The sequence below is a fragment of the Athene cunicularia genome (assembly GCF_003259725.1).
Source record: "Athene cunicularia isolate RWA chromosome 15 unlocalized genomic scaffold, athCun1 chr15_part1, whole genome shotgun sequence".
In the NCBI taxonomy this organism is placed as follows: Eukaryota; Metazoa; Chordata; class Aves; order Strigiformes; family Strigidae; genus Athene; species Athene cunicularia.
The window spans coordinates 1,167,442-1,194,594 of NW_020799121.1; the positions used below are offsets into that span (position 1 = coordinate 1,167,442).

The following is a 27,153-nucleotide window of genomic DNA, read 5'->3' on the forward strand; positions in this document are numbered from 1 at the left end:
AGGCAGGAGGCATGAATGCAGCGTGGCCCATTTTTTAATCACTGTGCAGAATTATATAAATGCCTCAAAGCCTGGGAAAAAGGGGGAAGGCACCTGGGTCAGACCACGCCAGCCATAACGCTGCTTGTTCAGGATGAATTAGCTGAGCTGATCGTCCCTCACCCGCTCCCTGCCTGCCCCAAAGTTGCTTTCATGGCCATGCAGGGACGCTGGTGGGGTGGGCAGCAGAATCTCACCTTTCTCCTCCTGCCTGTGCAAATGGAGGAACAGGGTGTCAGACCTTCTGCTGAGGCTGGAGACTTCAAACAGGACCTTAAGGCTCGAGGGTCGTGGTGCACCCATGGGGAGCGATGTGCAACACTGGGAAGCGAAAGCACACCCAGTGCAGAAGACAGAAAACTCATTTTCTCTCCCCATCCCCATCATAAGCTCATCCCCATCACTGGCCCTGCCTCTGTACCCGCAGCCCCAGTACCCAGGACATATACAGACCTGGACTGCTTCATGCTTCTGTTTCTCATGATAAAATAAAAATACCTCAAGCAACATAATTTGCTGTAATTATCTCAAAGCACAGGAAGAAGGAAACACAATGTCATAGCTACCATCTAATCAGAGCAAATTAAAGCAAAAACAATTGCACAAAGCACCCAAACAACCTCACTGCCATCCCACCAGGGCAAAGCACAGACACCGGCTCTGCAGATGAGTTTCCAACCCAATCAATGCCAAAACACCTCCCAGCACTGAAATACTTTGCTCCTTACCGCCCTCACAGCACCAGCACGGGCCAGGCAGGATTGATCAAGTCCCCAGAAACTAACTGTCACTCATTTCTCTCCCTAGAGGTTTTCTGACTGCAAAGATAGTTGTGAAATCCTGGCTCTGGGAAAGCTGGGAGGTTGAATGAGGCTGAATTCACCTACAGGTGCAGTACTGAGAAAAACATCGAAAAAGGGCCAGAAAAACGCCACCTGCAGCCCCACAGGGACCACCATCACAAGCAGAATAGCGGTGTGTGCACTCATTATTACTTTTTGAATTACACACAGGTTTCCTCCGCTCCATCCTTCCACACTTGCTCCACACATAGCACTCACCAGAGGCTTCAGCATCCTCCAGCGCCGGGCTGCTCTCCAGCCCAAGGAAGGGAGGCATGAGGACCAGCGTTGCTGTACCTCTTTCTCCTGGGAACTTGAGAGAAAGCTGACAAAAGCCCAAATATGCAGAAACACAAGCCCTTCTGTTTCCTCAAGGAACCAGAAGCCCCTCAGATCTGCACCAGCTTCAGCCCCCAGGCTGAAGGTAAGAGCAGCCCCCAGATCCGAGCAGAAGCGTGCTGATTCCACGCCATCTCCACGCAGCTTCCCAACTCGTCTCCTGGTATCACCAGGACAATCACCACAACGGGAACACTCCCATTTGTCCCTGCAGCACAGTCAGGAGTGTGGGGACAGGATTGTCATCGGGGTCTGGACAAGTCCTCGTTCCCCCATCTGGGGGAGGATGGTCCCAGGGGAGCCACTTTGCTGTGACAGCACAAGACCCACCAACTCCTACAGTTACTGCTGAAGATTTGTGAGGTGCTGGAGTAAAGAAGAGCAGCAATGTTTATTCTTGTGGCTTAGGATAAAGTATTTACTCATCCAGAAAGGTGAAACAGCCACAAGCCATAGCCTGGAGGTCTTTGCTTGGAGCACGGCCAAACACTGCGGTGCTGGGGATCCCTCCTTTTTATCAACTCAGACAGGAAAAAAAAAAAAAAGCCTGTATTTTGCTTTGCTAAGGCTGGTAAAACACCCTGAAGGTCAGGAAATAAACACACAGAGGTCCAGGGCTCCTCGGAAGAGGGCAAAGATCGCAGGCAATTTCCAGAAGCAAATTTCCAACCTGCCTGGCAGACCTGCATCACCCAGGGCTTCAGCAGCTGCCCGAATGGGAGGTTTCCTAATCACAGTGATTCAAGACTACAAAACCTCTTGGAAGCTGGACAAACTTATATTCCTAAATGCTTTGGACCTAGAGTCGAGGAAAGCATGACTCTCAAATATTCTTTTCCATCCCTAGAAATGGCTGATAGGTCCAACTCAAAAGAGACCTGTCGAGGGCAAAGCACACCAGGGACATGTGCAAGGGTTTGCCATAAGCTTCACGAGATGAAAAATCCAGGCAGAGCAGTGCAGCATCCCTCACTGGCCCATCACAGCCCCTCCACAATGGCAGAGCTTGCAGAGCAAGGACTGCACGAGGTTGACAGTGAGGAACACCTGGGCACCCCGGCGCTGCCCAGCAGATTACTGTTTTGGGCCCCTCACTCCAAAAAGGCCATTGAGTGACTCGAGTGTGGCCAGAGAAGGGCAACAGAGCTGGGGCAGGGTCTGGAGCACAGGTCTGATGGGGAACAGCTGAGGGAACTGGGGGGTTTAGTCTGGAGGAGAGGAGGCTGAAGGGAGACCTCCTGGCCCTCTGCAACTCCCTGCCAGGAGGGGGCAGAGAGGGGGGATGAGTCTCTGGAGCCAAGGACCCAGCGCCAGGCCAAGAGTGAATGGCCTCAAGCTGCCCAGGGCAGGGTCAGGCTGGCTCTGAGGAAGGATTTCTGTGCAGAAGGGGTTGTTGGGCGTTGGAATGGGCTGCCCAGGGCAGGGGGGGAGTCCCCATCCCTGGAGGGGTTGAAGAGTCAGGTTGACCCAGCGCTGAGGGATCTGGTGGAGTTGGGAATGGTCAGGGTGAGGGTCATGGTTGGACTGGAGGAGCTTCAAGGGCTTTTCCAACCTAGACGATTCTGTGATACACCTGCAAAGTTTTCCAATGCAGCAAGTGCATCCCAACCCAAAATGAGTTTTCATGATGGCTCGGAACAGGGGTTTCCAACACAAGCAGGGAATAAAGAAAAGAGTGCCAGAACCAGGGCGGTGAGGACATGTCAAGGTGGAGGATGCTCTGTGCTCACTGCCTCTGGATGCCACCTTACACCTTTCACCACTTTGACTTATTTGGATCCACTGCCCACTCCAAGCCCAAGCTACCTCCTAACAGCTCCTAAATCACATTAAAACTTGAATCACATTAAACCATGAACCCAGCTGGGCAGGGTCAGGGCAGACCATGGGCTGTGTATCTGGAACCAGCAAAAAACTTGGAGGCTCTGCAGGAGCCAGGAAGCCATCCCTGCTCCCTTCACACAGGAAAGATCCTTCAAGGACACAAATACTATTTCATCACATGCCACCCTCCAACGCAGCCCCAGCACAGGCTGCCCCCAGCAGAGGGAAGGGGCTCTGCGATGGATTCCCCTCCTGTGAAGGACAGCGGTGCTTCTACCTGACCCCATCCCTCTCTGTGCCAGGTGCCAGCCGGTGCTGCCGGCAGCAGCTCTGCCATCTGCTCTCTACAGAAGAAAGATCGTCCCTAAAGCAGCAAACCTTCAGTAGGTTGGCAGGGGGGCTGCCCAGCCCAGGACCCCCCACCTGTGCTGGGATCTGGGTACCCCTGAACCTCTTCGGGGAGTAGCAGGTGCCCAGCTCATAAGCTTCACCTCAGCTCACCCTGCTCTTCACCACAACACGTTTATAATAAAAGACAGACATTTAGCAGAAATTCTGTCACTCTTCTATAGCGAACAAAAGCTACCCAAGAAAATAAAAATGAAAAGCTGGAAGCAAATATTTGACAACAAATTGCAAGTTTCCTTTCATTCCTGTGTCTTGTACGAGTCAGCACAGCTTCCACAGCATCCTCCCAAGGTTTCCTGCCCTGCCCAAACTCAGAATCCTTTGGAGACCTCCCCATGCCCATTGGTGGCACACAGGGACACTGGATATTTGAACACACACCCCTTTCCCTCCCACAACCAAGCCTCGCACCGACTGCTCAGAGCAGGGTTCTCTCTCGGTACCAGCACCTCTGAGGCAACGCCTGCCGGGACCCTGGGCCAGAGGTGGCTCCAAGGCAGAAGTTTTGGGCTCAGCCTGCGTGTAAGGTGCCATCAGCCATGTGGGAGCACAACCCAGGCCCAAAACCACTACTTCTGCCCTCTGCCTGCAGTATAGGCCATGACCCACGAGCCCCCAGGCACCACAGTAACCCATGCCACAGCCAACAAGGTTTGCAAAACCCTCCTCTCCCTCCTGCCCCAGGAACGTTTTACAAATGCAGTTGCTGTTTTATGAACTGCCTTTCTTTGTTGCTCACGATGCACACGGGAAACATCTGCAACCAAGGGCTCAAATACAAGACACAGATCACTGCTAACAGCAGCTTGTTATAAATCTCCTCTCCAGGAACACGCACAGCTTATATTTTGCACACACTACGCACCCTAAAAACATGCGCTCATACAAGTCAAGTCGCTTCATTCCCCATCTCATACTTTGTTTTGACTTGCGAACGAACTTAAAGGCAATCTGTTGTGGTTTTTATTTGTAGGGCACTGGCATGAAGCAGTTGCTATAGGAACAGCCAGCCTCACGGTAAGCCGGGAAGATTATTTTTGGAGCTGTGATGCTATTTAATCTATGTAAAATGGATCAGCAGCTATCGGCCTTAAGCCTCTTCAGGCTTGTTTCTCAGCCTGAAGAGCAACACAAAACCTCAGCACTCAGAGCAAGCATCTCACAAGAAGACCATTAAGGCAGAATTTCCCTTTACACACCCGTTTTCTGCCTCTAAAACTTCCCTCAGCTAAATATTTCCCATTGCTTGCAATTTCTTCAGAGCTGGTGGAAAACCTGCTGGCTGGAGGCCCAAGGCAGGCACTTTCCTGCACTGGCAACACGCTGGGGCTTTGCACTGCAGCTCATGGGGAAACTCAATGACACAGTGCCCGCCGGAGGCACCGCCACGCAGCACAGCCACCCCAAAATCATCGGGGAGACCTGGAGCAACCCCAGGGTGCTGCTGCTCACGGGAGGGCTGTTCCGGTGCTGCCCTCGAGCGAGCAAAGAGGGGAAGAGCCTTTCCAGGGGATAAACCAGGAGGAGGAAAAGGGATTGACGGCGTCAACGTTAGACTTTCTATTCTAAAATTCACAAACTGCATCTGGAGTCCAGCTGTGACATCTCCAGCCCAAAGCATCGCAGCTATGGGGCACCACACCACGGCTAAGGTGGGCAATTAATCCCCACTTACCTTCCTCTCCGGATCCAGCCCAGATGTTCTCTTCCTACATCCCACACCTTCCTTCTACGCCCTATGAGCAGAAAAGCTTCCCTTTCCAGGTATCCTCACTTTCAGAAAAAGTCCTCATCCTTCCTGTATCACCTTGAATTTCTCTCTGAGCCTCCTGCAACCCTGAACCTCTCACCCACCGCTTTGCCGAAGACTCTGGAGCTTCTCTCTCAAAGCAGGGCTAGCCCTGCTGAAGAAATTAAATCTGGATTTCTGCTGGTAGGAAAGGGGAATAAGCAGATGAAACCCAACAGAGGGGTGAAAGCATGGGACTGATATTGCAGAGAGAAGCCAAGCCAGGCTGGTTCCTGCATCACAGAGATGCCACCGGCATCACCAAGGAGTCACACAACCCAAAAGCAAACTGCACTGCAAGCTGTCCTCTGCATCTAAACATGTCATTTACCTACAGGGTAAAGAGATCACTGACCACTGCCCACAGGTAAAACTGTAACGGGAAAGAAGGAGCACTGATGACTTTAATTACAATAGTACTCCTGGGCTCCTCCAAAGCTACCAAAAACCACGGCAGTGGCAAGAGGGCATCTTGGCAGCTGCCTTCTCGCCTAGCAGCAGCAAGAACTGCAAGTCTTCTGGTGGGGAGCTGAGTTTTGAAGCACCTGAGTCATCATTAGCAACCCCAGGCCACCATGGTTGTTCCCAACATCCCTAGAAAAAGCTGTCTTAGGGCTGCCCCGATGATCACACCACCCGCCACAAGGCACGGCTTGTTCCTCCATCAGCTCGCTCAGGAGGTAGATGTGGCCAAGCTGGTGTCAAGCTCAGGGACATGGGCACCACAGGATCTGCAAGCTATCAGGTATCAGAGCCACAACAAAGTGGCTATCTCAAGTTTGCTCTTCTCAGACACGGGAAGGAAGGTGCCGTCCAAGGCCACGGCAGCACTGGAGGCTGTCCATGGCACGGTGCTGCACCCAAGCATCTCCAATGCTGATGAAGCATGCCAGGGTGGCACCACCGAGTGCTGAGGTTGTGGGGCTACAAACACACAGGGCAAGTCTCTCATGTGCATGAGAAATGACAGGACAATAAAAGACTCCATCATTTCTTCCAAATAGAACAAATTAACTCATCAATGTGCTACCTGCACAGCATGGTAAAGCCACAACGTCCTGCTGCTTAAGATGATACCAGCTGTGCAACAAGAGTGTGCTTTGGCTGCAAGAAATCCCGTGACTCTTCTCACCGTCGGATCAGCTTGCCATAGAAAAGTTCTTTTCCCAGACAAGCAACAACCTGCCCAGCAGACACACTGCTGCAAGCAGCCCCAGCCCAACAGTCCCCACCAAAATCCCAACAAAATGCTCTGCTGAGTGAAAGCTCCTATCAAGTGCCAAGGAAACCACACTGCTGCCCATTTCCACAAGCCACAGCCCAAGCCTTTCCACAGCAGCACAGCCTCCATCAAAACCTGGTCCTCCTCACCAGAGGATGATGAAGTAAATCAGCAATTCCCAATGTCGTCTGGGGACGGGCTTCAGCACGGGCAGCTGATACCAACATTCCTGAAACATGGGACTGCTGCTGAAGCAAGTGGTGGAGCAGCACTGGTGCTTTTAACAAACCCCACAGCGCTAATGAGCTTCTCACAAAGTGAGAACCAGGAGAGCCCAGACCCATTGCTGCTGTATTCTCCCAGGTCTGACGGGCAGCATATTTAGAGGTCATTTTCCCCATCCTTATGAAGTGCTGCATCATGTGATGTCCCTCCTAACAGGCACTGCCATGCAGGGACTCTGGGTCATGATTCTGCCCACCTGGGGACAGCAGGCTGCCTGCAGCCAGCCCAGGCAGAGCACATGGCCTGTAACAGGCACCAGAAAATCAGGAGCTTCCCTGCCAGTACAGTTTCCAAAGGGAAAGTCAGCACAGGCCATGCCCTGCCTCGGTCCCAGCTTCCTCTCCATAGTTGCCACCAGAGGTCTACTGAAAAGTCCAAAGAGCCCTTCATCATCTGATGGGTGTCCCCTGGAAAACTCCCCAGTTCACAGCTCAGAGGATTGCAGAATCAGGTGACTCAAGGTTCTTCTCCCATGTGGCTGTCTTTAGGAGCTGATCCAATCCAACTTGTTTCTGATGTTTCCAGCATGTGATTCCTGTCACTGATAAGTCATCTTCCTACTAAAAAAGCAGAGCTTTATATTTACCAAAAAAAAAAAGTCTAGGCTTGGTTCCCATGTCAGTGATTATCACCACTTCAGGTCACTGGAAACATTCAGCACCCAGATTTCTTTGCAAACTTACAAAGGAGGATGAATTCAATGAATACCTGTTCCTCTCATCTGATTTTGGGTATCTGAATGCCAGAACAACCACCCAGCCCTCGCTGCCCACAGGGAGCTGCCGGGGCAGGAGCAGCCTCTGGAGCTGCTGGCTGCTCCTCTGACGACAGAGGCAGCGCTGCTTGACTCACTCAGACATCTGACTTTCAGGCTAAATTAATCTCTGCTAAAGTCTTACCTCCTCCTTCCCTCTCCCAGTGGGAATAAAAAAGCACTGGCCATCAGACCATTGTCCTGCAGCAAATGGTGCCTGGGGGAGGACAGGGAAGGACCATGCGGGTCAGAATGCTCAGCGTGATGCAGGGCGACATACAGCCTCCAGGGACGAGCCGGAGGAGTCACCTCCTGCAAACAGGAGCAGCCCTGTCACCGCCCCATCCTACCCAAACCAAAACCATCCCCTGGCTGAGCCGCTTCAGGTGGGACACAGACTCTCCCTCCTCCCTGCCTCGGTTTCCCTCCCGCTGCCATCCGGACCTGGTGCCTGGGAATCATGGCACATTTGCTGGGTTTGGAGAGGATGAAAAGAAACATGGGGAGGGACAGGGATGGGATGGACAGAACACAACCCAACTGCCAAATACAGTGTGAAAAGAAAAATGTTTCACCCTGAACCTTCTTTTTCTCAGTTCTACCTCTGGTGCACTGTCCTGCCTTTTCCCATACCTTTTTAGGAATTCTGTATCTAAATGTAAGAAAAATATCACACTGAACTGGTAAAAGCCTTTTTCCCTCCCGCAGGCAGAGTGGAGAAAGTCCATGAGGAAAAGGCAAGCATCAAAGCCAACCTCTGCTGCAGCAATCCCAGACAAAACTCCAAGCCCTTGCTCCTCACAGGTGTACCGACAAGTAATGTCACAGAAACCATTCCACTTCCCTAGGAGATTCCCTATTTATCCCAGCATCGGCCAGTCTCCCTGCTGACACCATGGGTTTGAGTCCGAAAAACCAGCCCTTCCCATATGGGATTATCTGGATCTCTTAGAAACGTTGATCACCCGTCATTTCTCAACTAGAGCCACTTCCACGTTGGCTCTAGAAGGCACATCTGCTTTCATCACTTTTAATAGCTATGAATATTAAATGGAAACGGATATCTATATTTAATAGTCTAGCCTGGCTGCCAAAAGATAGATGGATTTTTACAGCATCTGCGGATGCAGGCACAGGTGGCACTTCTGTGGTTATGAAGAATTTCACTGGAAATTAATCATCAAAATAGTACAGCAAATAATCATTCATAAAACATTCCAAATTTGGCTGATCACTTAGCAATTATCACTAACCTGGCAAGGCTATTTCTTCTCTCTGCTAATGCAAATGGAAAGCTGTTCAAGCAAATGGAGGCCTAAAAATAGCAAACATTGGCTGCTTGTGACAAGCTGTGACATTTCCTGAAGTCACATTCAGTGGAAGCAGGTGGTGGGCACAAGACAAAGTAGGAGGACCCCAACCTGGCAACAGGGCTCCACAGAAGAAATCTAGAGCTCAAAGACCACTGGTCCTCACCAAATATCCCATCAGATTTGCCTGAAATCCGTAAGTACTGTGGAGAGACCTGAAATTAATAAGTTTTGCAGAAAATTTAAGTCTAAGGACTTGAGTGACGTGATCTATGTTGGCCCAAGGTTGAGCAGGGGGCCGGAGCAGAGACCCCCAGAGGTGCCTTCAGACCTAAGTTACTCCACGACTCTACGCTAAGTGCAACCTTGTCAACTGTAGTAATTGTTTTTGGTTAACAATTGGATGTAATGCTAAATTGTAATAACAAGGGAAATTCAACATATATATCTGGTTCTAAATAGGTGAAATAAATACAATACAAAAATGGGCTTAAAAATTTTTTGAGCCTTTCTTTGGATGGTAGCTTGGACAACACTCTTCTTTATTTCAGCACAGCCTGTTAGAAGGTAAGCAGTTTCTTCCATTTTGATTTTTAAAAATATTACTCCTGTATCTTGATTTCAGTAACTGTGATTTTCTTAATACTTTGGTGCAGCTGGTTGGAGCTGAACCTAAGGGAAGAAGTGACACATTAATGTGGCCCTACAGTGCTTGGTTTTCTGGTAAGCAAACACCATCCTGACACAAGGGCTGAAAAGACTATGAACAAGAGACCAAAGGGATAAAAAGCAGCTGGGGTTAATCTCTCTGCTTCACATTCATGATAAATTACATGTTACAAGGAAAGCAACGAGGCAAATACACACCATTACAGCAGGGAAAGTGTCTGAGCCAGGACCCCAAAACAAAGGTACCAAGGCTGATCCCGTGAAGATGCCTCCTTGCAAGGAACGATGCTCCTGAGAGGAGGCTGCCCAAGGAATTTCTTCTGAGACATCAGAAAGTTGATGCAACCAAGGAGGCCAACAGAACCAATCAATACGTCTTGATCTGCTCTGGCACCAGCCCTTTGCCGTTCTCCTTGCGTCTGACCCTTCTGCACAAGGGGTGAGCAGTAGCTCCACCCTGCCTGTCACACGGATAACCCAGCTGAGCCAAAACACCCTTTCTAACTGGAGCTGCCTTGAGACACATCTTCCACATTAAACCAATGCCTGCTTCAGTGTAAGCAGATCCTGCCCAAAACTTTCCTTGCACGCTGCAGGAATACCAGAGGGACCACATTTCCAAGAAAAACCCACACTAAGTTTCATTTTCAGGATTCCATTGGCAAGTAAAAAACATTTGTCCCACTACAGCACAGGATCACAGGAGAGACCTAAACTCACAGATTTCTTTCGGCACGAGCTATCCTTGCCATAAGGGTCTTGAAACCAGTGAAGTTACACCAGGAATTAATTTTGACCCACCTTATGGTGTCAGCTTCCTTTCCTATGAAATACATATTAAAATACAAGCATGAATGGAGAGTGAACATACCAGCCCATTAATGCATGTAAAGGACCTCGTTTCTTGAAAGAAAAGCAATGAGAAAGCACAAGGTATTTTTATTATGATTACTGCAGCATTCCCAGTCCAGCTATTGAACATTTTATTGCTGCAATTAGAAAATGATGATGTTACCAGTCAATAAGCCTCAGCAGCAAATGCTGCACTTTAACTGGATTGCAGTCATTCTCTCCTTCCGGCACATATGGGGTTTTATGATTACCCAATCACCCAAACAGCTCCAATAAGCTGCTGAGTTAGGCTACAAAGACATACAGATGGGTTTAAAACACACCGAAAGGCAGGACTTAAACTCAAAATAAGATGGACACATTGGGGAAACAGAGACTGAAGTGCAGGATATGATAAATGCAAGATACCACGCTACATCAGGAGAGAGAGACAACGCAACAGATACTGGGCAATTGCCTGGTTAGGAGAAAAGGAGCCAATAATCATGGCTTATTACAAATCCAATATAAATTACAGTGGAACTTTCAAAAGCAAGCTAAAAAAAAGCAAAATAAATTCAGGGTTATAGGAATGGAAAAGCTGTATCAAACACATGATCTAATTTCTGGTAAGTCCCTGACAGTCTATGTCCGCTTTGGGATACTGCACTTCTCAGTCAGACGTGCACCAGGAAAAGACACCCATGAGGATGACACCAGGGCTGGAAAACATGTCCTGCAGGGAGAGACTGAATGAAGGGACAGTGCTTAGCAGAAGTGGGAGAAAATCGGCCAAAGACATGCTAACAATCCACAAATAACAACTTTTATAAAGTATAGAAGGGACTGATCTGTTCTCCATGTGCATAACAGCCAAGAGAAGCAGCCACCATGAGCTTAAATGGTCACAATGACTCTGGATAATTAGGACAACTGCCTCAGGTCAGAGGCAGGGACGTTGGCGAGGCTTTGGACAGGGACTGCGACACTCCAATGCTGGAGATGTCCAGGGACAGACCAGCAGCCATCTGTGAGCATCGCTCTCATAGAGCTGATCCTGCCTGAAATCTTCCTGCCTCATTTTGCAAGATTTTAGCGTGTGTGTGTGTGTGTGTGTGTGTGTGTGTGTGGAGAGAGAGATATATAGATATACACACACACACACAAAAATAAATAAATATATTAATGTGTTGAAACATGGACAGGTATCAGTGCTATTTCCACAAGCCTTTCAAATGGATTTCTTCAAAAGCTTTCCAGAACTCTTCTCAGGAGAAGCCACGAGGACTGTGCAAGGAGATTTGGGTTTGCTGGCTTCTGGAGGAGATAGAGGGCGGTTTGGGTTTTTTTGCTTTGTCCCTTCACTACAGTATTCTGTTCTCCATTTCCATTGGAATAAGAAGTTTGGCAGCCACCAGGAGAACTACAGAGCCAGACCTCAAACCTGCTAAACTGGAGTCACAGGGCCTGAAGAGCAGAGCTGGCAGGGAAAGCAAGCAGAGATAAAAATGAGCCCAGCTGATGCTTTTGTTAAAATGATGGAGAGCCAAAGTTAGCCCCACTGGACACAGCCAAATGTCTCTTCCCATCCCCTGCAGACAGTTCTGAATAGCAATGAAAAAAAAAATGGTGGTGAAGGTGTGATTATAGGGAAATAACTGCTTATTATCAGATAATTGGTGGCTCATGCTGCATATCTCATCACCAGGAAAGAAAATAAAAAATTATAAAAAAACCCAAATTGACAAAAATAGAATCTTTTTCATATCTTTTTCATTACACAGCTCGGAACAGCAACAACACGCAAAGTAACAACCTCCCCGAGTACTGGCTCAGAGCACAAAGCTCCGCTTCACTGCCAGCATGTGTTAACACCTGCCTCCTGGTCTGCAGGCACAGCTAATTGCAGGCCCCAGGGACGGCGACTTTGCTTTTATTCATACCTGCAAAGCTGGACATGCCACTTCCCTGGGAGAGGATCCTTGGAGGAAAGACCCGGACCAGTCCCATCACGGCAGGAGGTAAGTGTACAGCCTGCAGATCACCTCCTGGCTCCTCGTGTTTCCTTCCCAAGCCCAGCAAGGGTCTGGGAACCCCAGCACCCACCAAGGGGTGCCACCTTTCAGTGGACCAAGCCTTCAGGGAGCAACTAACACCAGGGAAGGGAAAAAAAAAACCCAAACTGTTTATGGCCACTCCATGCTGGGTGAGGACCAGCAGCAGGAACTGTGATGGAGAAGGTCTTTGCTGAGAGCCCACGCAGACACGCACTGTGCTGCTATAGACCATCTTGATGGACTGAGCCTGTGCATCAGGACACCCCTGACAGCTCCGAAACCACTTGGTCCTCCTGTAAGAGACATCTGAGGAACACTTTGGGGTTGAGTCTGACCAACACACACAGAGGCAACAACCTGCCTGTTTCTCAGAGCTGGTATCTAGCAGTAGCAAAAGGGTTTCTGCCACCCAGACTCCCAGAACACTCCTGCCTCCCCTTCCCCAGGGATCCTAAATGCAGAAGACATCCCTTTTTATAAGCAAAGATTCATAGAATGGTTTGGGTTGGAAGGACACATTAAGAGTCATCTAGTCCAAGCTCCCTGCACTGAGCAGGGACATCTTAAAGTAGATCAGGTTGCTCAGAGCCCCAACCAGCCTGACCTTGAATGTTTCCAGGGATGGGGCATCTACAACCTCTCTGAGTAATCTGTTCCTGTGTTTCACCATCCTCATCATAAAATATTTCTTCCTTACATCTGGTCTGAGGATGACTCATCTGCAGAGGGAACTTCTGCACCTTTAACAACCACAGATTTTTCATGCCAGAATTTCATTCAGGAATCACTTAAGGTGTTTGCTAAGCACACAGGAGACCTTCCAAGCTGTTAGAAGATGAGAACCACATGCTGAATGCTAGGATCACTCTGTCAGCAACCTGGGTATCACTCTGTATTAAATTAAACTAAAGCAGACATCATAGGACACTGCCCAGAGGGAGGCTCCAGGCTTGCTAAGGAAGCCAACCCCAAATCAGCCCACATGTGCCACCCGATGAGTCTCAAAGTCCAGCTACTCCTCTTCTGCAGATTTCAAGAAAGAAGGAATGATGGCAATGCTGCAGAACAAGTTCCCAGCCCATGTCTGGTACCCAGCTCTCCTTTGAACACAACCTCTGCCATGGGAGTTTGATGATAATACTGAGATTCTCTCTTTGAGGTATTCTTGGATCATTGAATTACTCAGCAGACAGAACAGAGATCAACAAATCCGTGGTTCAGGCAGCCCTGGTAATGCTTGTATGTAAAAATATCCCAAGTCAAATTCCTGTAGAAGGTATGAGGTTCAGCCCCAGAAACCTCCTTAGGTGGAGCAGATCCAACCTGGGGCTGCCAGCTCCATGGCAGACTCCGTATTCCTTCATAGTCTGCTTTTCCATGGGGTCCACAGTCTACCAGGCAGAAAGCACTGGGATAAGGAAACCTCCAGACAGCCAAGCCCTGGGTGACAAGGGGCTTTGCTCTTCGGGGAGCTGGCTGGGAGGGTGAGCTTGCAGGAGGCCCTGTCTCCTCCTAGCATCCCTCTGAGATTTTGCACAGAAAGGCTGGATATCTGGCTGATATCCACCAAATCCCACATAAAACTGCCTGTGAAAGCATTTGTTATCTTTCAACATATTCATATCGGCCATACAGAAGCAAAAACCTCCGTGACCCATTCTGAGTCTCCAGGGCCAAAAAGATCCACATCCAGATGAATATTACAAATTTGCACTTTACTAAACCATCCCTCCTCTCATTTATATGTACACTCTGAATCCACAGCCAACACACAATCCAATACAACTCCACAGGGAGGACTTGCACTACCTACGGCTTGGGAACTATCTCCCACTAGACCGGCAAATATTTAGCCCCACAGACACAAGTGCCATCATAAATAATTAAGTGTCATTTGCTCTTGTCTAACAGATGAACAAAGCATATGAAAAGATGTACATACTTTGTTATTTAATTGTGTCTGTCCATTTACTCTGTAAATCCTTTAGTATCCAGCGATTATTATGAATTTGCACCGCTCCCCTGCGCTGAAATGAAGGAGCCACCACAGTTTGGTGGCACCACAAGCAAGGGAACAAGAAGTCCCTGTGTCTCTGCAAGGACTGCAGGCAGGAGCAGGCAGGGAGTGGTGCAAGGCTGGGCATGAGCAGCTTGCTTAGCCTGAAACAAGCCAGGAGAAATGCGGAAGTGGCATAAAATTAAAATGTCAAGATATTTTTGCGGAAATTAGTTTTCTTCGGAGAAGAAACTCAAAGAAGAGATCACCATCATGGATGTGGGGTGATGCCCTCTTCTTCCACAGACAACAGTAACATCACCCTGGCATGCAGCTATTGAAAGCCATCAAAAGTCTTGGATGTCTTCCTAAATGCGTCACCAAACATGCATTTTTAATGATGCTTAAACATTTTCCAGCCTCAGGTCTATCTACAATTTCAGCAGTGCGAGGAGGGGAGCTCACATACAGGTTGGCCTCTCCTCCTGACATCCATCAGCAGAAGGCGGCAGCACTGCCAATGGCACAGCCAGAACTCAGCAAGCAAATGGTATTTGAGAGTCACATGAGCTAATACGAGTCCCATCCCTCACAGGGTAATGTCATCCTTGGTGTAACCATTCCCAGGGGTTCACCAGACATGAACCTGGTCCATAATCTTTTTATTTATTTTTTTACCAATAAAGTTTTCTTTTTTCCTAGAAGTCTCCCATCAACAGGGAACACACAACCTGCCCCAGGCTTCCTCATCCTCACAAAAAACAGTGGGAGATGTATAAAGGACACTCCCACATCCCTGTGAGCTCTCTCCTTCCTCACTAACCCTCGGTAACAAGAATGAGATGACAAAGGACCTTGTTCCCAGGGAGCAGGAGCAGAGACACAAATGGAGGCAGGGAAGAGACCACAGGGCTGCGATAGCACCGTCCCCATCAAACCTGCAGCTGCTGCAGGATCACACATGCGACAGCAAAATTCACCAGCACTGGGGGGTTTCAGATGGCCAGCACCAGTGTTACAGGAGTCAAGGTCTGCTGGGACATGAGCTCAGCTCCCACGGGTACACCAGGGGCTGAGCAGCCTGTCCCAAAATCTCTGCTACTGCGATGCTGCCCAGAGCAGCTCAGGAGAGGGCACGCTGCAGCCTCCCTTCTCCCAATGCCACAAGCTAACACACCCCTCGCCCCTGAGACCCCACGTTGCACACAGCAACATCCTTGCAGGCTCCCAAGCTCAGCTCACCCAACATTTTGGAGAAAGTCTTCGACAGCCATCCAGGCCGAGCTGGATGCAACACCGTCACATTAATGCATGCCATTATGCACATTTAAATCCGCCTGAGCTGCCTGAGCTCAGCTTACTCGCATGTAAGAGGATCAGGGTGGCTAAGTTACCTACCTTCCTCCAATTCCCCAAAGGTCAGGTAATGCCAGCGGCAAGGGAGGGATGCTGCAGGACCTGGAAGTCACCCAGCCCCTTTGCTCTGCTGCCCAGCGTGTAATTGAGAGCCCCAAGGCACAGGGAGGGTGAAAGCAGGTCACAAACAGCCCTGAAGAGGCATCTGACTTACAGGCCCTTCCCAGTGCTTTTGCCTTTGGATTTAAATCCTGCTCCATCAGTACTGACACGCAGACAAAGCCACGGAGCGCACACTTCCACCAACCTCCTCCTGAGCACCGGCCATCCGGGACAGGTCGGAACAGGCTTGGTAAGGGTTTGAACTGCAAGGAAAGACAAAACTGCAGTTGGACGCTTTATAGGGAAGATTCACATTGTAGGGAAGATTCTTCCAACAGAGAGCAAGGGTGAAGCTTCAGCAAAACACAGAATCTCACCTAGAAGTGAGAGACTTGAAGCGAGGTATATAGCAAACTTACAGCAGGACAAGCAAACACATTGAGGGTGCAGTGCTGGGACATCACCGTGCGCTGGAGGGCTCACAGATAGATGTGGGGACAGATCCAAACCCAAGTTAACTGGCTGCATGCCTCTACAAACTAACAACTGCTAATAAGGCTTCAGTAATTACTGGTAATCTTCCCACGGGTAAGGCGGGATGAATGTCTGCACAACAAATGTGTATTTTACTGGACTGCATGTTCATTAATTAAAAGTTGCAGTTTATCAGCACCATTCAAGCCTTCTTAATTCACAACGAACACCAAAGCTGCAGATACTAATTAGTGGGCTGCACAGCATTACATCCAGCTTGCAACTAAGCTGCCAGCACTGGTCCTGGTCTGACACTGGCTCAGAACAAGATGCCCGAAAGCAGGAACATGAGGAAGCACCTATTTTCCCCACTTCTGTAAAATACTGTTGCGAGGCTTAAATGCTGCATGTTGGAGGATGCTACGGCATGGCAGAGTGCACAGGCATGCCAGTGCTCGCACCAAGAGCAGGCTGACACCATGGCATTGGTCATTCCTTTCTCCTTTTTCCTCCTTCCTTCCACCCACTGGGCAGCAAGACTTTCCAAACACACCAGAGCAGACAGGCAGCAACTCACTGTTCGCCTGGAAGAGGGCAAAAGAGAAATCATTAACAGGCAAACAGCCCTAACAACCCATTTCCTACAAATGGAAAGGTAATTTAATCAGTTCCACTCGGTGACAGATGGGCCCATCACAGCCAGGGCTCCATCAGACATTCAAACTTAAAGCACTAAGTAGTTACTCCAGCTCTGATGAGAGCCTGAGGTGGGAACCCTTCTGCCACACACGAGTGACACCATCACACACGGGCTTCACACCCAGCACCTGCCACCTTCACGTCCCCATGGATCCCTTCAGCAACAGCAAGTTCATGCTCCAAAAGCCTACAAGGTATTACAATAACAGTCATCATCATCATTTGTTCTTTGGCTTCCACTTGATCTCTACAGCTCCCACACAATTCAGTGAGATCACCTCTCCTGAGATGCTGCTCCAGTCAACATGCCGTGCTCTTTGAAGGAGGAGGCTCCAGGAGATGCAGCAACACCCGACATGCCTCTTGCACGTCCCCACGTCTCTTTTTGCCCCTTTCTCCCACCCCACCATGCAAGTCCAGCCACAGGCCCTATGGTGGTGGAGCTGCAACATCTCTTGGGTCAACAAGAGCTGGCTGACGCAAGAGCTGCTGGGGTGACACAGCAGGACCATGGATGAAGAGAGAGCAGTAGGGACAACATGTCAGGTCTCATCATGCTACTGAAAATTTGAAATCTGCCCAGGAGAAGTTGTGTATTTAACAAGAGAGAGAAACTGGAGGAGTCAGAGGGATGGGAGAAAAGAAGAGTCAGGAGACTGCACAGCCATGCAAGGAGGTCTGCACAGAACAGTAGACTTTTGCTCTCTCCCTTTAAAAAGCAAAACAAAACAACAACACAGAAAAAACCACCCAACTCATTCTCCCCGCTGTAACCTCCAGCTTGGGATAACTTTTTCCGAAGCCTTCCCAAACCCCTGGTCTTGTCAGAAAATAACACCACGGTTAAGGGGGCAGAGGTGTTTCTCGCAGTCACCACTGATGTTACACTGCCAGAAGGGTGATGGGGGGCTGTGTCCCCCCCAGGGGCTCCGGGAGGCCATACCAGACCACACAGCACTATTGGGGGGTGCAATACTACTTCCAGGATGTATTTACTCCTAGCTCCTTTCCACCTCCATTTCTTTTTGCCAGGTCTGTCCTGCTCCTTTCTATCTGTTTCATCTCAAGGTCCTGTTTTTTGATCCCGAGTTATCCAAGGCAGGAGCACACCTGCAGCCCCCCACAGCACTGCCTGCATGGGAAGTGCCTGTGAATACCCACCTACCACATCCCCTTCCAGCTTGAACACAGCATGAACAAGAATAAGCATGAACAATATGGTGCTCTTCATGATGGAGGGACCTTCCCAGTCCCATGCTGCAGTGTTTTTTCCTGGCTTTATTTAGAAGAGTTCAGCCCTAGAGCCACTCGCTCCCTGGGGCAGAGGATGACAGCACTGTAAGCTGCAGAGAGCAAAGCAAGCTGTCCCCTCCATGCTGGTTCAGGCTGGGATGCTGACACCCCCAGGGAAGATACCCTGCTACCTCAATGGCTTGACCAGTCCCCATGGGCTCCCTCCTCCCTGCCCAAGGGATAACACCAGAGCAGCTGTGCCGGGCGTGCTCCCCCCACACCAGTCTGCTGGGGCATGTTGGCACAGCAGCCTGCGAGCCACGGTGACCTGGACAGACTGACGCAGCAAGGCACAGCAGATTGAGACTCAATACGAGCCTTTGGAGGCCGTGTCCCACAACCATCTTTCTTCTGGGAGCAGAGGAACACGGCACTTCCCTCTCCTGGTCGTTACACAACTGTTCCTGCTGCGTGCAAATGGAGTCGAATCCTTTTTGGCATCAAAATCCCGCCCTAAGGTGAACGAAGCAACATCCATCTCCAGCAACGTCACAGCCAGGCTGTGCTAGTGCCCAGGGAAAGTGAATTGCAAAGGGAAGCTCAGCGGGGTTTGCACTATTTGGGGCATCTTTATATTCTCAAATGCGATAGCTCCTACCTGGAGACAGTACCATGCCTGTGTTTTACTTTGCAAATTCAGGGATCACTCAGCCTGTTTTCTTTCCTGGAGATGCTGTAGATGAGTGCCCTGGGATGGGGAGGAGGTTCCAAGAACCAAGCTCTGCTATATCTTCACCCTAACAGACAACAAGTTAAAGCCACCCCTAAGCTGCCCAAGTCCATTCCACATCTAGAGAAACCAGAGAGCTTCAAGAAGCACTCTTAGGCTCCTTGGTGTCTGTCCACCTCTGCAACAAGCCAGTACAACACACCAAACCCATGCTGTACTCTTCCCTCCTATGGCTGAGTTAATTTTCTGCTGCATGAGCAAATGTAAAGTCAGTGTGGGCCCCCGGGAGCTACAAGCACAGCAGCCATGACTGCAAACACATATGATTTGACAGCAGCTCTGCAGGACCACAAAGGAGGATGGGCAGTGGCTTGCTGAGCCTGGGCCACACTCTGCTGTCTACACAGCAGTTACTATCCGATTTACTGCAAAAAGACCCTCTAAACTAGCAGTTTACCCCTGGAATTGATCCCCATCAGCAGCTGCCAGTCCAGGTCTGGCTGAGGAACAGCACAGACCAAGGAGGACAGTCACTCCAATGCAGCATCTTCTCTCCTAAAGTGCTGTGCTGGCTGCCAGTGCTGCCTAGTCAGTAAAAAAGCAAAAAAAATAAATCCATTTCTACTGTACATAGCGCCTCTATTTGCAGACCCATTCGGACAGAGCTGGGAGTTCATCTCCTTTCCAACTCTATAAATTAATTTCTGGTCTCTAATTACACCATGGGGCTATCAAGATGGCCACTTCCTCACTAATTACTCCCACATTGTTAGTGATTGCTGTCAATTAGCTCTGAGGAGGAGAGCATCTCCTGCCTTGCACCAAGCCACTCTGGCATGGATCCTGCACCACAAGTGCCCAGGCATCGCACCCATTTCCAGCGGCACCTGCGTGTCCTCGGGGTTCATCCTCTTCCAACCCAGCCACACGTGCACGCAGGCAGAAACCCATCTCTGTGGCTGCTAGAAATGAAGGGGAAAGGGGAGGAGAGGGCATCATTTGGAAAGAAAATTAATGGTTCCTGCCCTCAGCGCACGCTTCTGCCACCTTGCTGAACAGTGAGGGCTCCTCCACCGGCCATGGGGAAGTCAAGGGCAGCTGGAGGGGGGCTCCTTCCTCACTTCTGCAAGCAAACACCCCAGGGCACTCCCTTTGCTCATGCTGGTTAAAATAACAGAGGATTTCCACAACGTGAAACATCTCTTAACATCCCCAGGGACAACCCCTAGTTATTTCACTGCTGCAGCTGGTAAAACCACTTAGAGTGAAGTAGAGCACTATGTAAATACACCCTGCATAAGATATCTGACAGATGTAAAGCATTCTGTCTTTATTTTAAAAAAGATTACTCTGACAGCCCTGATTACAGACTTTAAGGGCTTTCACAAAGGGAAAACAGCAGCCACAAACTGCTGCTCAATTGCTAAAATCACAAAACATCTACAGCTCTTTAGCAGCTCAAGCCAGGCACAACCTCCTTGCGAACAAGCCAGTGGATTTAGCATCTCTTCATGCTTTTACATCCTAGCGAGATGCCTTTCTCACAGACATGCTTTCCAGAGGAACTACATCACATAGGAGAAACAGCATGGAATGTGCCTGTGGGTTTCATGGTGTTAGATATTACTGTCGATTTTGGGCTCCCTCTCTTAGTGGATGACCATGACAAGGGAGGAGGTATCAAAACTCTCAGGCAAGAACCCCCCTGGGAGATTTCTAAATAAATCTGGAAAAAGGCTGAATCAATATTTCTGCTTTTTGGAAGCGGGCTACAGCGTTGTCCATCATCAATGGTACAGCAGCCACACACTCCTGGTCCCTCCTCAAAAACATTCATCATATAGCAGGCTTGATCTGCACATCAATTTTAAACACCCACTTAAATGGTTTCTAGCTGGGACATGAAATAAATCCACAGTGCTATGTATGTAGCTATAGAAATGTATTTCCTCATCTATTTTATGGCCCATGTTAGAAACTATTCTCATCACACCCACAAGCCCAGTGCACTGACAACCCAGCCCCAGAAGCCCTGGTCACTGCCGGGTGGCAGCCTGGGATTTGACTTTCATTAGATGATTACAATCCACATTACCATCAAATATTGATGACAGATTACATTTGCTGAGCAGGGGACGTGGTAAGTAACCCAGGCCCCAGCACCCAACACACCAAGTGGACCTGGCAGGGGTGTTTCTGTGTATTTTCCTCTGGAAGCAGGAGCAACGTATTTAGTCACTTCTATAAAGAGCTTTGAGATCCTCAAAATTAACTACAGATAAGCTAATTATCTTTATCCGTCAGCTACCTACTGACCTTTTTATTCACAGTAAGTGAGGTCTTTGTATTCCTGCTAGCCTGTACTCCTGTGGCATTAAGGCAGACAGCTGTAACCCATTAGCATAATGCAGAATAAACCCCATTATTGTAACACAGAATAAAACACTCTTTACAGAAAGATTTCAACACCTTAGTCCTTCTTCCTTAATTTGGCCGATGTCAATGAACCCAACCAACAAGATCCCATCAGCTCTAATCAAATCAGATCAGGCCTTTAACATACAAACAGAGTAAAAAAAGTCCCCTTAATTCCATTTTCACCTTTTCTTGTCACTGTCTAATCACGAGGTCTGCACTAGTTTCATCATACAAGCACAAAAGAAACTATTAAAAGCAACCCAAAGCCTCCAGGCTGGCCACTTTTGTTTGCAAGAAATCTCCCGCTGAGCAAAAAGCCAGGTCAGCTTTTCCCTGGGCTGCTCATTAAAAGTCATCAGCATTTTAAACATACCTCAAGTGGCTCCTTTTTGGTGACATAAGTGGATTTAAGGCCAAAATTTTTGTAGAAAACAACCATTACAGCATGAGGATTTCTAAATGAAAAGCAAAGCATCTTGGGGAAATATTTTTGCTTACAGAAAAAGTATCACATTTTCAATGGGGAATGTGGTTACCAGAGACACTTTTACTGCACAGTTTGCACATCACATTTTTCACAGTAAATTGATTTTAAAATCCAACATTTTCCCAGCTTTGGGGTTCAGTTCATTGCTAACATGTGAAAAAGATTTGCCTGTTATATCCCAGGGTCAACACCCCTCTGGGTTTGCTAAATATGCTCCACATGTGGCACACAGATATGCCCCCCATCATGCAGGGAAAGCTTTACACATGTCAATGCAAAACTTACCCAAAAGCATCATTTTCCCACCAGAAAGATGCTTTTGGGGCAGAAAAAGACCAGCCCAGCCAGGAAAACAACCCCCACCTCATTCTGCCAGTGTGAAGCACCATCACAGAACTGCGGGAAGCTCCTGCATCAGGAGCTGCCAGAGATGCGTTAAAGGGAGTCTGATAAACCCAATATTCATTAAAATGGAGGAAAAAAATCGGGCTGTGATTTGGGGTGTCCACTTTAAGAGAGCTGCATGTTGCCTTCAGCCCCTGCCACGAGTCTCTCCCTTTGCCCAGGACTATGGAGACCAAGTGGGGCATCTTTGTTGACAGGAAAGGCTAGTAAGACATCTGAAACTATTAAAATCACAGGTGTATTTTTGCACATTTTATATTTTACACGTGCAGTCCCACAATGAATATGGTTGACACGCCCAGGAAGAGGAGTGCATGTGGCCATGGTGGCTGTAAGCAGCCACAATCATTTTGCCATCACCAGGCAGAACAAGGGGGGACACACTTCAGCAGCTGGGTGAGACTATGGGGAACCAGCCCAGGCAGAACTAGCAAAACCCTGAGGATATTTGAATTTGAAGGTTGCTAAATTGGGGGGGTGGGAAGTGCTTCATACTCTCTATCACTCTGTTGCAAAGATGCCAAGGCCACCTAACACCTTCCCAGACACCCTTGGAAGACACCTCCCGAGGCTCATGCCTTGTGGTTGCCAAGGTCTCCCTGAAGCTTCAATCGCTGTTTCTCCCGTGTTCACCACTCACCACCTTCCCTCAATTTTCACGCAATGGGAATCAGGCTGGTTTCAGCTTTTTATAAGAATAATACTGGTTTGGGGCATTTTATTCTCCACTGAAGCCTAGTTACATAAACTGCTGTGCAGGCATGTGCAGATCCCCAGTTACACACGTGTCCTTACGTCACCCGAGCTGAGAAAAACTGCTTGAAAAGAAAACCAAAGGAGAGAGGACAATCTGGATCTCATAAAAAAAGCTTTGGTTTTTTGTAATCTGAAGCCTGTAGATACTCAATGGCTTGAATTGTTATTTGACTATTTGCATTTCTCCTTTCCATGCCTTTTTCTGGGGGAAGGAAATTACACTGAGATAAAATAACTTATTGTGAAGTGATGCTTGAGATCAGGACAGTGATGCGTGTCCATGTGCATGGCGCGGGGCCAGATCAAGCGGAGGCTAATGCTCACACACCACTCTGCAGAGGCAACTTCACACCACACATTAATGAAAATAAAACAGGACCAGCATTTGAAAGTAGCAACTTTAAACACTGGTACCTAGTGAGGATGAGATGACTTATCTCATCTACCTCTATCAGCCAGAAATTGAAAGTCCAAATCTAAACAGATCTGTCCCCAGGTTTCCCTGAGGGTTGGAGGCAACCTCTCTGGGGAAGAAGCAAACAGCTCTCGGAGGTGCCCAATTCTCTACTGGTGCCAAAGACAACTCTGGGTCAAGAGGTCAGCTTTTAAATTTGATATAACATGATCTCACCTAGAGTGAGGTGAGATGAAACCCATACAGGAGATGGTGACTTGGATCCTAATGAATTTTTTGTAGGATCTAGCACTTTCCCTTCCTTAAATCTATTAATCACACCAAAGGACATCAAAAGAGCAACAACTGGATTTGACCACCAAGGAAGTCCAGGTGTGCATCACCCAGCACCAGCAGTTCCCATCAGGCACAGACCCTCCGGGCACCGCAGCAACATAAATAAGACACAGTATGCAATGAGCTGTCAGTGCCCAGGATCAGAGAACCCCTCGATGGTCTGGAAGGAAAGTTAAGGGCATCCTGCAAATCCTCATTTCTCACCACAACCCCTCTTCCTTTTCTGTGAGAAGCCTGGTTCCCTCAGCCCCTCCACCAATGAAGAGGCAGAGAAGCTGTCTGAACTGAAAGGCAGGACCCTTGCCAACAGACCTGTTCTGCTTCATCACAGGATCCAACCCAGAAAAAAGACAACAAAATTGCTCAGTAGCACTCACAAAACAGGGATTTCTGCCCCAAATCAGCACAAATTGGGGTGGAGCATCAATTGCCCAGTAAAGTACAGTGGTCCTGAGTACCCAGCACTGAGCTCTCCTGGGACTGGCAGTGGGAAATGCCGGGAATAACATGGGGAGCAATAACAGATGGAAGATTATAGTGCAGAGTCATAAATTATAGCTCACCGCCACTCAGGTGTTCCTGGGGAACAGCTCTGCCTCTCACAATATGCCAGACTAAAGCATGGGCAGTACAATCACAGTACAATCATTTCATCTCAACTACAAAGTAATTTGGCTTATAACAAAAAAAAAATATATCTAATTTACTGAAAGCAAGTAACAGGTCCAAAAAGACTGCAGCAGGAACTAATTTACCCATTACAAATGAAAAAAGCAATTCTTCTTTCTGATATTAAAAATGCACAAAAAGAACAAATTATCATAGGATTTAACCTTCTTAGCTGTAGAACTTAGTAAATCTGAACCATGGGTGATTTACTGTATTTTTTAAACACCTGATAAAGCAGAAAGAGAAAGTGCCACATACTTTACAAATCTCAAATCAAACCGAAAAAGGACACGGCCCATGATGCCCAAGAGCCCTGTCTGTAGGCAAGATGCCACACCGCCACGAAACGCCACCGACGGACCGGTACAGAATATTTTTTTGTATTTCTCTGTCTCCCAGGGCTCCTGTGTGGAGTTAAACACCCTCCCCAACCCAGGAAGGCACCTTGCTAGCTAGAGCAGCCCCTCCATCACTCCCCAGTGCATCTGCATGGCTGGGGAAGGCACCACGCCAGATGCTGAGGGAGCACACGCTGGGCTGGGTCCGTCCGGCAGCGACGGCAGGAGGACGCCGGGAAGGCCACTAACCCTTGTGAAATTTATTCAGACAGCCGGCGTTGCAGAAGGAACGGATGGATCCTGTCTCCCAGCAGCCCCTACCCTTCATCCCCACAGCGGGATCGCTCTCGCAGAGGCTACGCGCTACATGGCTGTTAGCTTTAGGATAGAAAAAAAAAATAAAAAAAAAAGAAAATGTCCTTATTCAGCAGTCAGCCAGACGGCTGCAACGCTGCACTTACAATTCCACATTTCACATAATAAATTCTCACCACATGCTGTTAGCAGAGCACTACGGCACCCAGCTCACAGCAACCATCAAACCACCCTCTTACCAGCATGCACCACGGAGCAACCCTTAACTCCATCTCTGCCAGAAACAGGCATCATCCTGCCAAAAAAAGGGGGGAAAAAAAGATAACACCGGGTCTTACTGAGGGGAGGTTTCACTGGAGCTGTCTCCAAGAGTGATGATGAATGGGCTGTCGGATATTCAGTCGAAAAACCAAAGGGATGCTGTTTTGGAGGGGGGAAGGATGATATTTAGAAGCTTGTCCCTTTAAATGCTGCTGGAGATTATTTTTAGGACACTTGCTTGAAATATATATCAGAATTTCTTTATTATTATCAGAAACTTCATTATACATTTTACTCACACAGCTATGTTTCACATTCCCCCAACAGGTCAATGACAAAACCTCTGAGTTTTCACAACCACATGCCATCCTGTTATCTTATTTTCTCGCCCCTCTGTTGTGGGACGATTGGATTTTCCCAGCCTTTAATATTTTACTGGTCTCAGGGGAATGAGCAAGTCCGGAAGAAAAATGTGGCATAAATCACAACTCAATATAAGACAAGCAGCTACAGCCAAGGTGCTACCGCATGATGTGCAGCTAAATACACAATCACAGCTCAGGGAATTGGAGCTGAAACTGCTGTCAAGTACTTACAAGTATTAATAGTTTATGCTTGATACTCTTCTCCCACTTTAGCTGGATTTCAAGGCTTTTATAGCAACAAAGGAAAGGCTTATATTCCATCTTTTAAATTGCAACCACTCTCTGTGGATACGTATTTAAAAAAAGAGGCAGGGACTGTCCAAGCATTCTGGGTGGAAAAAGGACAAATTCTGGAAAATCAAGCTATCATCACAATACACATTCGAGGCAGGGAAAACTAATGCTGGCAATGAACACACATGCATAGATTTTATTAACTTGTTTGCACATATGCTTTGAGTAAGAGCCAGCAATTTTTCAAGGGGAAAAAAGCACGAACAACACAAGAACAGCAATTTTTAATTGGAAGGGAAGGCCTTGATGGGATTTAGCTCTAAACGAGCACTTCCAGATCCAAGAACCAGATGGAGCCAGGATCTGTGTTTCGACACTAAATTAGAGCCAATACGCATATACGTCTATACATCAGTATATGTATATATACATACCAGAAGAGATAGACATACATACACACACACACACACACACATATATATAGCATACACTCATCTTTCGCGTACAAATACCAAAACCTCATGTGTATGCCCATGATCAGCAAAGCTGTGATTTCCCACAATCACCAAGTTTTCCTGAAAATCAGACTATTCACAATCAGTTCAGGAGCAGCTCCCACCCAGGCCCCTGTAGATGACACCAGCCCAACACAGCCAACACCTTTTTCTCTTTAGGGCTGGCTTTGCCTCCCAGGCTTCAAGTACAACCTACAGGGGGTTTAACAGTGACTTACAAGAACCTTTCACTTGGGTTTGGAAGGTAAGGCAGCAAGAGGAGCGGGTACAGAAACACGCTTCTGAGCCTCACAGAAGTTTGCTCTGTCAGGGAGTGAAAGTCATGAAGCTCAAACAGGTAGGACAAGCAGGGCTGAGCTAACAACCTGCTTGTATATGAACACGTTGATACAGGGTCTCGGTCAAATATAGACTCACAGAATATCTCAAGTTGGAAGGGACCCATAAGGGTTCATCAAGTCCCAGCATCATCCCTGGTGAGGTTTCCCCACTCACCAGACAAACCTATGGCATGTAACTCCGTGATGTCCTCCAGTTTACTAGAGGAAAATGCATTGGATGACTGTCTAAATCACTAGGGAAAAGCTTTTTCCACCAAGACACTCTTTGCTTCGCTCTTC

The 27,153-nt window shown here is 48.3% G+C and overlaps 1 protein-coding gene across 4 annotated transcripts in view; it reads right to left on the reverse strand.

Annotated features, from left to right (window-relative positions):
- Positions 1-27,153, reverse strand: part of OSBP2 (oxysterol binding protein 2) — a 131,231-nt gene that overhangs the window by 50,668 nt on the left and 53,410 nt on the right. For 2 of the 4 annotated variants that reach the window (XM_026860053.1, XM_026860052.1), the window contains exon 1: positions 25,033-25,126. The exons of the other annotated variants lie outside the window; for them this stretch is intronic. In XM_026860053.1, coding sequence (XP_026715854.1) covers positions 25,033-25,111 — 79 coding nt within the window. In that variant the 5' untranslated portion in view covers positions 25,112-25,126. Of the gene's footprint in view, positions 1-25,032; positions 25,127-27,153 lie in introns of those variants that run through there. 4 annotated transcript variants of the gene reach the window in all.